Raw genomic sequence first — 12632 nt, 5'->3', positions numbered from 1 at the left:
AAACAGGGGCACAGAGTCCAGCCTGACCCCCAGGGGAGAGGGAAACAGGGGCACAGAGTCCAGCCTGACCCCCAGGGGAGAGGGAAACAGGGGCACAGAGTCCAGCCTGACCCCCAGGGGAGAGGGAAACAGGGGCACAGAGTCCAGCCTGACCCCCAGGGGAGAGGGAAACAGGGGCACAGAGTCCAGCCTGACCCCTAAGGGAGAGGGAGATAGGGGCACAGAGTCCAGCCTGACCCCCAGGGGAGAGGCACACAGTCTAGCCTGATCTCCCCTAGGGGAGAAGGAGACAGGGATACAATTTAACCTGACCCCCCCTCCCTCCCTAGGGAAGAAGGATACAATCCAGCCCATCATCACCCCCCACCCCGTCCCCAGGGGAGAGGGAGACAGGGACAGAGTTCAACTTGACTCCCAGGGGATAGCCCAGTCTGAGTCCCAGGAGAGAGGGACAAGTCTAGCCTGACCCCCCCAGAGTAGGGGAGAGGGAGGAAGGCAGGGTGTAACACCCCTCTCGGTAGGGAGGGTTGTTGAGTGGAGGGAGGGGGGAGGAGCGGCATTGTGGGCTGATTAGCGGAAGGTGTCGGTGTTTGAAGCCACTTTCTCTCTGCCCTCTCCCCCGTTAGCCGCCAGTGATTCCCGCAGCAGAGCCCGGAGATGGGAGCCGGAGTGTCGGCTCAGGAAGCGGAGCCGCCCAGCCCAACGCAGAGCCCGAGCGGGGAGGCGAGCGACCAGGAGAGGCAGCACCCAGCTGCTGCGGACCGCAGGGTGAGTGTGAGGGGGGGGGGGGTGAGGAGTTGTGCTGGGTGAGGGGGGGGCTCAGGGAGGGGGTAACTATCCTGGGGCTCACTCTTGTCGGGGGGGGGTGCCCCCCCCCCCCCCCCCCCCCAGATTGTTAGGTCTTCTGCATCCTTCTACAGACACTGATCAAAAGTCCCAAATCCCCCCCCCCCCCCCCCCGGAGTAACCCAGGGCTAGAGAAGGGTCACCTATCTCTCCTCTTCCCGCTGCCTCTCCTGACCAACTCTTCCCCCTCCTCCTCCCTCCTTCCCCCCCCCCGACTTTAAGTTAAAGTTGTCAGTAAACTTTTCTTTTTTAAAAAAAAAGCGCAATGTATTAGGAAAATTAACTGCTGCAAATATTAGTGCTTTATCACCTTGGATCTTGTATTCCCACATTCCTGTCAGTATCAGTCAGTACTTGGAATTGGACAAGATGTCAGGGGACACCAGTCTGGGCAGCAGGAATGATGGCGAGGCCTTTCTGATAAGATTAAACCAAATATGAGCTTAACTTTACTAACTATAGGAGCATCTATGTACATTCTGAATAGGGTAGACATTGTTTTTTTACTGCACAGCTACTGGGCTTTTTTGTTTTAGCTTTTGATGTCCTTTTTGTGTTTTAATATCCCCTTCAGGACATTTATTTCTTTGTCAGGATTATATAGTTCATCTGTCCCTTACCCTCCTCTGTCAGGCCAGTGAGCAGAAACTCAGTAAAGAGATGTTCCCCACCACACAGAGTTCAGTCAGTGGCTTGGGCAGACTTGCCTGGATAGAATTACTTAAGCTCTGTGACCATATTGGGAGTGTATTGTGGAGCAAGGGGATGTGTGAATGAGAGGGCGAGGTCTGTTAGGCAATTGCCAAACGTTTGGAGGTTGCAAAGCTACGTTGGCGAGGAGGAGTAGATGCTATCAACAAACCTGTATTGTATTTGTGGCCCTCTCTCTCTGTGTGTTTCTCCCTTCAAGTTATTTATAAATCAAAAGCTGAACCTTCCAGACCTGGGATGGGAGGTGAGAATAACAACCATATCCAAGTCAATTGGAGAAAATGCTGGAAAATCTTAGCAGATCTGAATTTCTCTATAGAGAGAGAATAGAGCCAACGTTTTGAATCTGGATGACCCTTTACAGGCGTACCCAGAGTCAAAAACGTTGGTTCTATTCTCTCTCCACAGATCTGCTGAGTTTTTCCAGCATTTTGTTTTTGTTTTGGATTTCAGCATCTGCTTTTATTCCAAGCCAACTGGAGTAAGTTTATTTATTAGTGTCACAGGTAGGCTTATATTAACACTGCAATGAAGTTACTGTGAAAATCCCAACAAGTATCCATTATCCCTACTTTGTCTCCCTCTCCTGACCAAATTTCCCTCTCCTCCTCCTCCCCCCATGACTTTAAGTTAAAGTTGTCAATAAACATTTTGTTAGAGCGCAATGTGTCGGGAAAACTAACTGCTGCAAATATTAGTGCTTTATCACCCTGGATCTTGTATTCCCACATTCCTGTCAGTATCAGTCAGTATTTGGAATTGGACAAGGTGTCAGGGGACACCAGTCTGGGCAGCAGGAATGATGGGCAAGGCCTTTCTGATAAGATTAAACTAAATGTGCGCTTAACTTTACTAATTATAGGAGTGTCTATGTACATTTTTAATAGGGTAGAGATTTTTTTTTACTGCACAGCTACTGGGCTTTTTTATTTTAGCTTTTGACGTCCTTTTGTGTTTTAATATCCCCTTCAGGACGTGTAATATGTAGGAAACAATTCCAAGTCATAAATGCCAATTTCCGTGGGTGGAAGGGGCCCCATCTCTGGCTGGAGATGATGATCAATTTAAGCATTGGTTTAGTAGTGAGGGAAATATTTAAATACATTAAAGGTTAAATGTATCCTCTCCTCTGGGTGTGTTTTTAAAAAAAAAACCCATTTGGGGGTGGTGGAGGTGGGTAGGCTAGTTGATATTTAACAGGAAGCTGTGTGTGTGAAGGAGAAAGGAATAGGATCTCAGTACCGTGAGATTAGGTAATGTGGGAGGAAGATTGGAACATAAAAATTGACCAGTTGGGCAAAAAAATGGCCTGTCACCACTCTGCAGATTCTATAAATCAGTGACTGTGAATAAAGGTGTAAAATAAATGTTCCAAAAATAGAACAAAACATGATTTTTTTTAAAGGGGGGTGTATGTAGGGTGTGTGAAGAGGATAATGTGTGACAGATGTTTCATTCAGTTTTTGAGGAATGTGAAGTAGGGCTGTGGGAGTATCAGAGGAAATGTGGGGAGTGAAATCTTAGGGACACCTGAAGAGGGTGTGTAATAAAGTGAAGGTTAAGCTGTATAAGGATTGAAAGTTGCTAAACTCAGATGGTGTGCATCTCCAAGGCGAGAAAGAAGGATTATTTTAGCCCCAAAACACTCCACAGAAACTGTGTGCTGAAAAACTTGAGGGGTAAACTTATTAAGAAAAGTGGATAATCGAGCCAGGAAATTACAGACTGATTTAGTTTTACCTGGATCAAGAGTAACCACCTGGGGTCTATCTATAATCCAGAATGAGATTAGTGAACATGGAGTGATAAATGTAGTTAATGATTAGATCAATGACCTTTCATCAGAATGGGAAGGTGCTACTGAATCCTTTCTTTATATCTATTAGATCAACCCTCCATCATCTTCACTCAAGGAAGTAGAACTGAACATTAAGCCTGTGTTTGATTCTGATGAATTGATGCTGCATCCTTTCCTGAATCTGTATGTCCTTCCAGATGTGATGTACAGTACAACAGATGGGGGTCTGACTAAGGTTCTATACAACTGAAGGATAACCTCCTCCCACTTCTCATTTCTTTGAGATTTCTGTCCATCCACCATTTTGATTACTTTCTGCACCTGGGAACTAGCTTTTAATTGATTTTCTGTACCTGGGCAGCTATATTTTTTTCCTGCATTATTTGCTGACAAAATAAGGGGACTTGTTAAACCGAGGATGATTGTAGAAGAACACCAATAGGTGTTGGAATGAGACCTGCAAAACGATGGGTGTGTGTTTTTGGTTGAATATGGAGACTGTTAGCTGTGAGTCATAGAATGCAGAAGGAGGTATTTGGCCCATTGAGTCTGCACTGGCTACAACCCCACCCAGCACTTATCCTGTAGTTCTCTCATATTTACCCTGTCAATCCCCCTGACACTTGGATCAATTTGGCACAGCCAATCAAACTAACCTGCACATCTTTGGAGTGTGGGAGAAAATTGGTGCACCTGGAGGAATCCCACGTAGACAGAGGGAGAACGTGCAAACTCCACACACAATGCCCTGAAACTGGAATTGAACCCGGGTCCCTGGTGCTGTGAGGCAGCAATACTAACCACTGTGCCACCGTGCTGCCTAATCTAAGAACTCTGGACATCTTCATGGAGTTCTAAAGTTGACAGTTCAGATGCAAACTGTCTAAAAGCAAATTGGATTTTATACGTATTGGGGTGGTAGAGACTATCATTCTTTTGATGTGACATTCCAAAACACCTGACAGACTTGCTTGGCCCAATGCAACAGCCAAATTGCGCACAGCAAGTTCCCATAACAAAAAATTCCACCTTATTGTACCTCAGCTTCATGGGTAACTAATTATTTTGTTGCATGTCTTGTTGTGTTGACAAATGTGCATCTTGTGCAGTCTTTCAAATAAAAACAGAATGCCTTAAAATCTCAGGTCTGACAGCATCTCTATAGAGAGAGAATAGAGCTCCTGAGAAAGGTCATCCAGATTCGAAACGTTGGTTCTATTCTCTTTCCACGGACGCTGTCAGGCCTGCTGAGATTTTACAGCATTTTAAGAACATAAGAACAGGAGTAGGCCATCTAGCCCTTCGAGCCTGCCCCGCCATTCAATAAGATCATGGCTGATCTGTTGTGGCTCAGTTCCACTTTCCCGCCCTCTCCCCATAACCCTTAATCCCCTCTCTTATCAAGAACCCATCAACCCGCTTCTTAAAAATATTTAGCGAGGCAGCCTCCACCACTTCAACGGGCAGAGAATTCCAGAGATTCACCACCCTTTGAGTGAAGAAGTTCCTCCTCAACTCCGTTCTAAACCGCCTCCCCTTTATCTTGAGGCTGTGCCCCCTAGTCCTACTGTCTTTTTTGAGCGGGAAGAGTCTCTCCACCTCTATCCTATCCATCCCATTCATCATCTTATACGTCTCAATGAGATCTCCCCTCATTCTTCTAAACTCTAACGAGTACAAGCCTAGTTTATTCAGCCTCTCCTCATAGCTTCTGCTTTAGTTTCAGATTCTGGCATCCGCAGTATTTTGTTTTTCTTGATGTGTCTCAAATGTTGGCCAATTAACTCGATTAATCCTCTTGAGTAGCGGAACTTCATTTAATGCCACATCGAAAGAACAGAACACCCCTCGATTGTTGGCCAAGAATGTGGGGCTGAAGCAACCGCCTTCTGAGGCAAGATTTCTCTAATGTTAACTGCACCTTGTGAAGGCAGCTGTACAAACTGGAACAAATTTCTATACCCTTCTCAATTTGATGGAAGACTAGGTAGATGGAAATTTCATAGGAGTGTTGTAACCATTCTCCCAATCCCTCAGCCCCAAACTTATTTAAAAAAGTAGCTTGGCAAAATTTGATTATTGCCACATGTTTTGTATACAGTGACAAGTATTGTTTCTTCTGTGTTATACAGACAATGCATGCCATTCATAGAGAAGGAAAGGTGAGTGCAGAATGTAGTGTTAGTCATAGCTAGGATGCAGAGAAAGGCCTACTTAATGCGAAGTAGGCCCATTCAAAAGTCTGGCAGTAGGGAAGAAGCTGTTCTGAGTCTGTTGACCTCAGACTTTTGTATCTTTTTCCTGACAGAAGAAGGGGGGAGGGTATGTCTGGGGTGAATGGGGTCGCCAAGGCAGTGGGAAGTGTAGACAGAGTCAGTGGATGGGAGGCTGGTTTGAGTGGTGGACTGAGCTACATTCACGACCTTTGTAGTTCCTTTGGACTTGGGCAGAACAGAAGCCCATACCAAGCTGTGATACAACCAGAAAAAATGCTTTCTATGGTGCATCTGTAAAAGTTGATGAGTCATAGTTGACCTACCAAATTTCCTTTCTCCTCTGAGAAAGTAGAGGCGTTGTTTCATTACAATAATGCAATGTAATTTTCTCTAACTGTAGAAAATTTGTGTTTTTAAAAAAAATTGGGACTTGTGGGTGGGCTGGATTAATTAGTTTAACTGGCCTGAGATATTACTACTAACTATGAACTTCTGTAGAGAAGCATGGAGCCTGAAGCAGCACTATATGATAGGCTGTTTCTCCCCTTTTCAATAACAATAGCTTGCACAATAAAATGGGCCAAATTACTTCACAGGAGTGTTGTTGGACAAAATTTGACACCGCCAATGATAGAGATACATTTTAAAGTGCATTATTAAGGAGGAGAGGCTTAGCAAGGGAATTGACAACAGAGTGAAGGAAATAGGATGTGCAGGAGCCTAGATTTAGCACCCAGAATTTCTTGGCCTGTGTTCCCATATTTTCAGTCATTCTAATCAAGTAGCACAGTGTAACTGTAGAGCCGCTTCCGTTCAGAGTTTTTATTGCCTCCTTTACCATGTCTGAGCCTTACTGAGTCTTGACGTGTGAGGCCATCTATCTGTGCCTCACCTCTTAAAAGACTAGATGTTGATCCTAGTCTTTAAAAAGGGAGGATTGCTTTTGGTGTGGTCAGTGGTTTATTAATTTTCCCCTAATGGTGATCTGCTGGAAGTCTTTAAAGTTAAGAGGGGGCTCAATAAGGCAGGTGTTATGGAACTTCCACTGCTAGGAAATCCATAATGAGGGCCCATAACTGGAATAGAATCACAGAATGCTTGCAGTTCAGATGGCCATTTGGCCCATCAAGTCTGTGTCACTTCTCTTAAGAGCCAGTTCTGCCCCTAACCACCATCCCTCCCCTTCAATCCCTCGATCGTAGCTTATCTGCGATTTAATTCCACGGGCTGGATTTTACAGCCTCGCTTGACGGACATCCCCAGTGTCTGCCCTTCATCCGCTTCGATTCCTATGGTGCCAGAATCCCAGCGCACGTACCCACTTTTGCCCCCCATCCCTTCACGCTTTTAGAACATATCTATCAATGTCTGATTTAAAATTAACACTCCAGTCTTGCATCAAATGGTGTGAATAGAGTCCCAAAGTGTCTACCATCTTTTGTGGTAGAAGTGTTTTCCCAAGTTTGCTCCTGCAGAGCCTGACTTCGATGTAGATACAAAATCGTTACTATAAATCCAATGGGTAGTTCAGGAGAAACCTGTTTCCTTCAGTGGTTAGAATGTGGAACTGATAGCACATTGGAGCGGTTGAGATGGCATAGCTTGGGTATGTTCAAGGAGAAGCTAGAGAAGTGCCTGAAGGGATAGGACGACGTGCTGACAGGGTTAGGATGAGAGGGGCTTGTGTTTAGTATAATCGTTGGTACGGATCTAATGGGCTGAATTATGTGTGAATGATGTGGGTGGCACGGTAGTAAAATGGTTAACACTGCTGCCTCACAGTGCCAGGGACCTGGGTTCAGTTCAGACCTCGGGTTGCTGCCTGTGTGGAGTTTGCACATTCTCCCCATGTCTTTGTGGGTTTCCTCTCACAGTCCAAAGATATGCTGGTTAGGTTGATTAGCTGTGATAAATTGACCGGTGTCAGGGGGTTAGGAGGGTAAATATATGGGTTATGGGGATAGAATCAGGGTTGTCAGTGCAAACTCGATGGGCTGGATGGTCTCCTTCTGTATTTTAGGGATTCCGTGATACTGAGCTGAATGATGTGTACCTGTGCTGCTAAACACCTGCAAGTAAAAGGTTGTCTTGTAGGGTGTGCCAATCGTGTCAACCTTACTACTCCACTCTCACACCCCCTTCTCCCAAAAGGACTTTGAAGTTGTCAGTGTTGAAGCAGTATAGGGGCTTTCCGTATTTCAGACATGCCATATGTGCCTGAGTGGCCACACGATATTTAAGAAAAAGTGCAACTAACCACTCACGGCCCAGTTTCTTTAGTGTGAATGCAGGCATTCTCATGACCCTTCCCCTTCTTCCTTTTTGCCCTGCTCCCCTGGGAGCAAAGAGAGGAAGGAAGAAATTAAAACACCCATCTCGCTGGCTGGGGTTTAAAGTGTCTTCACTTTACAACTCAGTGCAGTTTGCAGTACAGCAGCTGGGATAACTGTAGACGGCTCCTTACTTGGAGTCAGCGAATATACAGAGGGTTCTTCCGAAGTGTAGTTCTCAAAATGAAGTGGTTGAAACAGATAGCAATTATAGGGCAGCACAGTGGTTAGCACTGCTGTCTCAGCGTCAGGGACCTGGGTTTGATTCCCGGCTTGGGTGACTGTCTATGTGGAGTTTGCACATTCTCCCTGTATCTGCGTGGGTTTCCTCCAGGTGCTCCTGTTTCCTCCCACAGTCCAAAGGTGTGTGGGTTAGGTTTGACTGGTCATGCTAAATTGATCCTAGTGTCGGGATTAGAGGGTAAATATGGTGGGGTTACGGGAATAGGTGTGAAATTGCAGTCAGTGCAGACTTGATGGGCTGAATGGCCACCTCCTGCACTGTAGGGACTCTATGAAGGCTTAATGTATACGTGTGGGGAAAAGCGCCATGGGAGGCAAAGAATTAATTAGAATGGGTGGAGGCTTGTGTGGAGCATGAACTTCAACATGTTTGTGGTGCTGTTTCCAATATTCTAACTGAGTAATTAGCCTTAGCAGCAATGGACAGCTGATATATCAGTGTGGCTTTAACCTAGGGGTGTGAAGGATAGTCCCTTTTAACCTCTTCAATTTACTGCAATCTTCCAAGCTTGTGACATTTTAGCAATGTTTTCAATTTGATTTAGCTAGGTGTGGTATTTAGTGTGTATCAGATGCTGGATCTTCGATCCACAGATGCCCTTTTTCAGGCTGTTTAGATGTCTGCCGATTGTAACTATGCAGAGGATCTTTGAAATGGGCACAGTGGTAAGGTAGTCATCTAATCTTAATCTGTCTCTCTCATACACTCAGTTTCCTCAATCAAAGGACAATCAATCCTTGTGTAAGGTGTCCCTGGTAATATAAAACTGCATCCCTAAACCATTCTGCCATATTTATGGTTAAAATTGGAGTTTTGGGGTTCGCATTGGTTTGAGCAAAATCTAATTGTGCAGAAGCTTTACTTAATGGGAAAATTGGTGATTTTGGGGGTTAAAATATATTTTTATTGGATGAGGTGCAGATCTCCCAAGATGTGCCAGTTACATTGAATTGCCCCATGGTGTCAGGGAGATGAGCAGGGTTACGGGGATAGGGCCCAGGTGGGATTGTTGTCGGTGCAAACTCGATGGACCGAGTTGTACTGTAGGGATTCAATGATTTTATATTCCTTTCTCATAACCTTTTGGCTTCAGTGATTCTGGAATTTTTTCTTGTCCAATATAATTCCAATGACCTCTTCCATTTTATTAAAAATAAGAAGCTGCCTTCGTAATTTCCCTACAGCTTAAAAATAAGTCTTGTTTGGAATCTGCTTGACTGCCGACCGCGCCCCCCCCTCCTCCTCCTCCAGGCAACATGCAGTGTTCCTTTCCTTCTAATATTCATTAGAATTCCAGTACATGTTCTATTTTGTCTCCCATCAAATTGCGTTTGAACTGAATCCACGAGCAAGTCAGTCTTGAAGAGAATGTCTTCGAAACTGCAACTAATTTTAGTCTTGTCCGTTTGGCCAAGAGTTTTGGTTGTTAAATGTGGCCTTCTGGGCAATTTACAACATTTGTGCACTCTCTCGTGTTTAAAAACTGGAAGGAGACGATAGTTTCTGCTGAATATGTTATTGGCAAAGATAGCCAAGGTATGAGCCATTCTACATTTTTCTGGTCTTGGATGTGTTCACCCTAGTCAGAACTTTCTGGAAATTCTACACTTTTTTCCCCCTTCCAAAGCAACACCAATTTCAAATCTTCCCTACTCTGACCTGAATTATGCACACCTTCAGTGACCATTGACAACATTACTTTCAGTTACTTAAGCCCGTGATCTGGAATTCATTCTCTCCCCTTCTGCCTCCTCTTTTGACCTCCACTTCCAGTAATTCCACCTCTTACACTCAGTGCATTGTTATTCTAATCGACTTGCATTTATATAGCACCTTTTGACTGTCCTCCCAAGACGCTTCACAGGGTGGCCGTCGGACAACTGAGTCGCAGAAGATTTTAAAGATTCTTCTATGGGTTATGGATGTCGCTGTTGAGGCCAATGCTTGTTGCCCATCCCTAATTGCCCCTGAACTGAACACTTCAGAGGGCTGTTAAAAAATCAACCGCATTGCTGTGCGCCTGGAGTCACATTTCGACAAAGATGGCAGATTTGTTTCCCTAAATGACTCCTGACTTAGGTGGGTCTTTATGACAGTTGATAGTTTCATGGTCACCATTACTGAAGATAGATTTATGTTCATATTTGTTTTATTAATTGAGTCTACAGTTATGGTGTTATTTGAATCCCTCTTTTGAGAGCATTCAATTGGGTCTGTGGTTTGCTAGTCTAGTGACGTTGCCATTATGCAACAGTCTGCCCTTAAATATCCCAGGGAGTGTTTTAAGGAACTTCTTAAGAGCAGAGGCAGTGAATTTATGGAAGCAAACTCCAGAGTTTAGGGAAATGGTGGCAATCAAAGCTTGTGAGCGGGCCGTATGAATGGCCACCCTTCATATCAGTGAGCTGCAAGATTGAAATCAAGCTTCTTCACCAACCATGACCCCAGGAATAAGATTAAATACATTTTAATACACATGTAATAGAAAATGCTTAATTGTTTATGTTCAATAGAGAACTTCAAAAGTGAAAACAATAAAAATTTGCACTTTGGAGATGGAGCACACAGCTCTGTCAATGTTATAGAGCCTACAGTGCAGAAGGAGGCCATTTGGCCCATTGTGTCTCCACCCAGGCTCTATTCCTATAACCCCACATATTTGCCCACCTAGTCCCCTTGACATGAAGGGGCAATTTAGCATTGCCAATCAACCTAACCACACCTTTGGACTGTAGGAGGAAACCAGATCATCTGGAGGAAACCCACGCAGACACGGAGAGGATGTGCAAACTCCACACAGTGACCCAAAGCTGGAATCGAACCTGGGACCCTAGTGCTGAGGCAGCAATGCTAACCACTGTGTTGCCCCACGTTGTGTGCAGTCAGCATGCACCTTGCTTTACTTGCATATCACACTGGTAGGAAAAAAGCAACAGTCAAAAATCAGCAGAATGTGGCTACCCTGCATGTGTCTAACGGACAACAAAATGTCTCGTGGGCCGCATTCAGAATTTGGATGGGCCGCATGTGGCCTCCTGGTGGCATGTTGTCCACAACTGGCATAGGGTCTAGCAGCTGAAGGCGCAGTCCCTCCACTTTTGTTGCAAAACAAAAATTGGGGCTGTGTTGGAGGTCAAAAATTGTGAAGTTTGTGGATGAGGTTGGAGATGTGATGAGAAGGGAAGTGAAGGAGACCATTGGAGTGAATTTGAACATGTGGATGAAGATTTTAAATGCAAGGCGTTGGTCCAGAAGCCAGTGTAGGTCAAAAAAAAATAGGTGGATGGAACTTGGTAACAATTTAGATTTGAGATACCACTGACTTTATTTAAAAAAAAATACACTCCAGTCTCCTCTTTAACTGAGTCCCTTTAGGGTATGCTGGTGTGTGTGCTACACCTTCCTGTCACACTAGACAAATGTGCCTACTCGATCATTGTGGAGTCCTTCAGACACTCGAGTCTAAAGCACTGGCATACTAAACCTGAGTGTAAACCTTTTTGAGTTCTGTGCTTTTGGCTAACACTGGGTGATTTCAGAATGTAAACACTGAATTATAGCTTCTAAACTGGCTGCAGCTTTTTTGGAATGACTTTTGCTCACTGTTTATCCGATCTGCACACTGTCATGTAGTATTTACAACTTGGCAGGATATTTAGATTAACTTGCTTGCAGTCTTAGATAACTCCATTTGCTTTTGGAGGACTTTTTTCTTTGTAACTATTTACAAACCAGGCCTTCAATAGCTGAGGCTGTGACAAGTGCTCTTCTTTATATTTCAAGTTTTAATTAAGATGGCAGGCTACAACATGAAACTTAAACTCCTGGTGCTTTGAGAATCATTTGTGTTGTTGGATTTCTGTTCTGTAACCTTTGCGTAGCATCAGTTCTGGCACAGTGGTTGGCACTGCTGCCTCTCAGCGTCAGAGACTCGGGTTCAATTCCTGGCTTGGGTCACTGTGCAGAGTTTGCAAATTCTCCGTGTCTGCATTGGGTTTCTTCTGGGTGCTCTGGTTTCTTCCACAGTCCAAAAGACACGCTGGTTAGATGCATTGGCCATGTTTAATTCTCCCCCTGTGCATTTAACAGGTGCCAAGTATGTTGACACGGAGTTTCACAGTAACTTTGTTGCAGTGTTAATGTTGAGATGATTCACACCTCTCCAACCTGTGATTATCCCCTTTTCATTCGCACTATTTATACCTGTAAAGACTTAATTATTTACAAAGATTCCACCCATTATCTTGCAATTATGTCTTTGTCTATATATGCTGTATTTGTGAAACGTACCTCTCCACTTGCCTGATGAAGGAGCAGTGCTCATGATTCCAAATAAACCTGTTGGACGTTAACCTGGTGTTGTGAGACTACTTACTGTGCCTGCCTCAGTCCACTGCCAGCATCTCCACATCAATGTTACTTGTGACACTAATAAATACACTTTAAACTTTGTTTGAGAACTCTGCCAGGGCTGTTGAGAATAGTTG

At 44.6% G+C, this 12632-nt stretch overlaps 1 protein-coding gene across 1 annotated transcript in view; it reads left to right on the top strand.

The window, feature by feature from the left end:
* Nucleotides 1–569: 569 nt before the first annotated feature.
* The window catches only part of akap12b (A kinase (PRKA) anchor protein 12b), an 88903-nt gene continuing 76840 nt past the window's right edge, over nt 570–12632 (top strand). The window contains exon 1 of the mRNA XM_080200108.1: nt 570–768. Coding sequence (XP_080056234.1) covers nt 658–768 — 111 coding nt within the window. The 5' untranslated portion in view covers nt 570–657. The remainder of the gene's footprint in view (nt 769–12632) is intronic.

The sequence above is a fragment of the Carcharhinus amblyrhynchos genome, chromosome 12 (genome assembly GCF_965287045.1).
Source record: "Carcharhinus amblyrhynchos chromosome 12, sCarAmb.v2.hapA, whole genome shotgun sequence".
NCBI lineage: Eukaryota > Metazoa > Chordata > Chondrichthyes > Carcharhiniformes > Carcharhinidae > Carcharhinus > Carcharhinus amblyrhynchos.
Note: the sequence above shows the minus strand (reverse complement) of the source record. Positions and strands in the feature narration are given on the sequence as shown.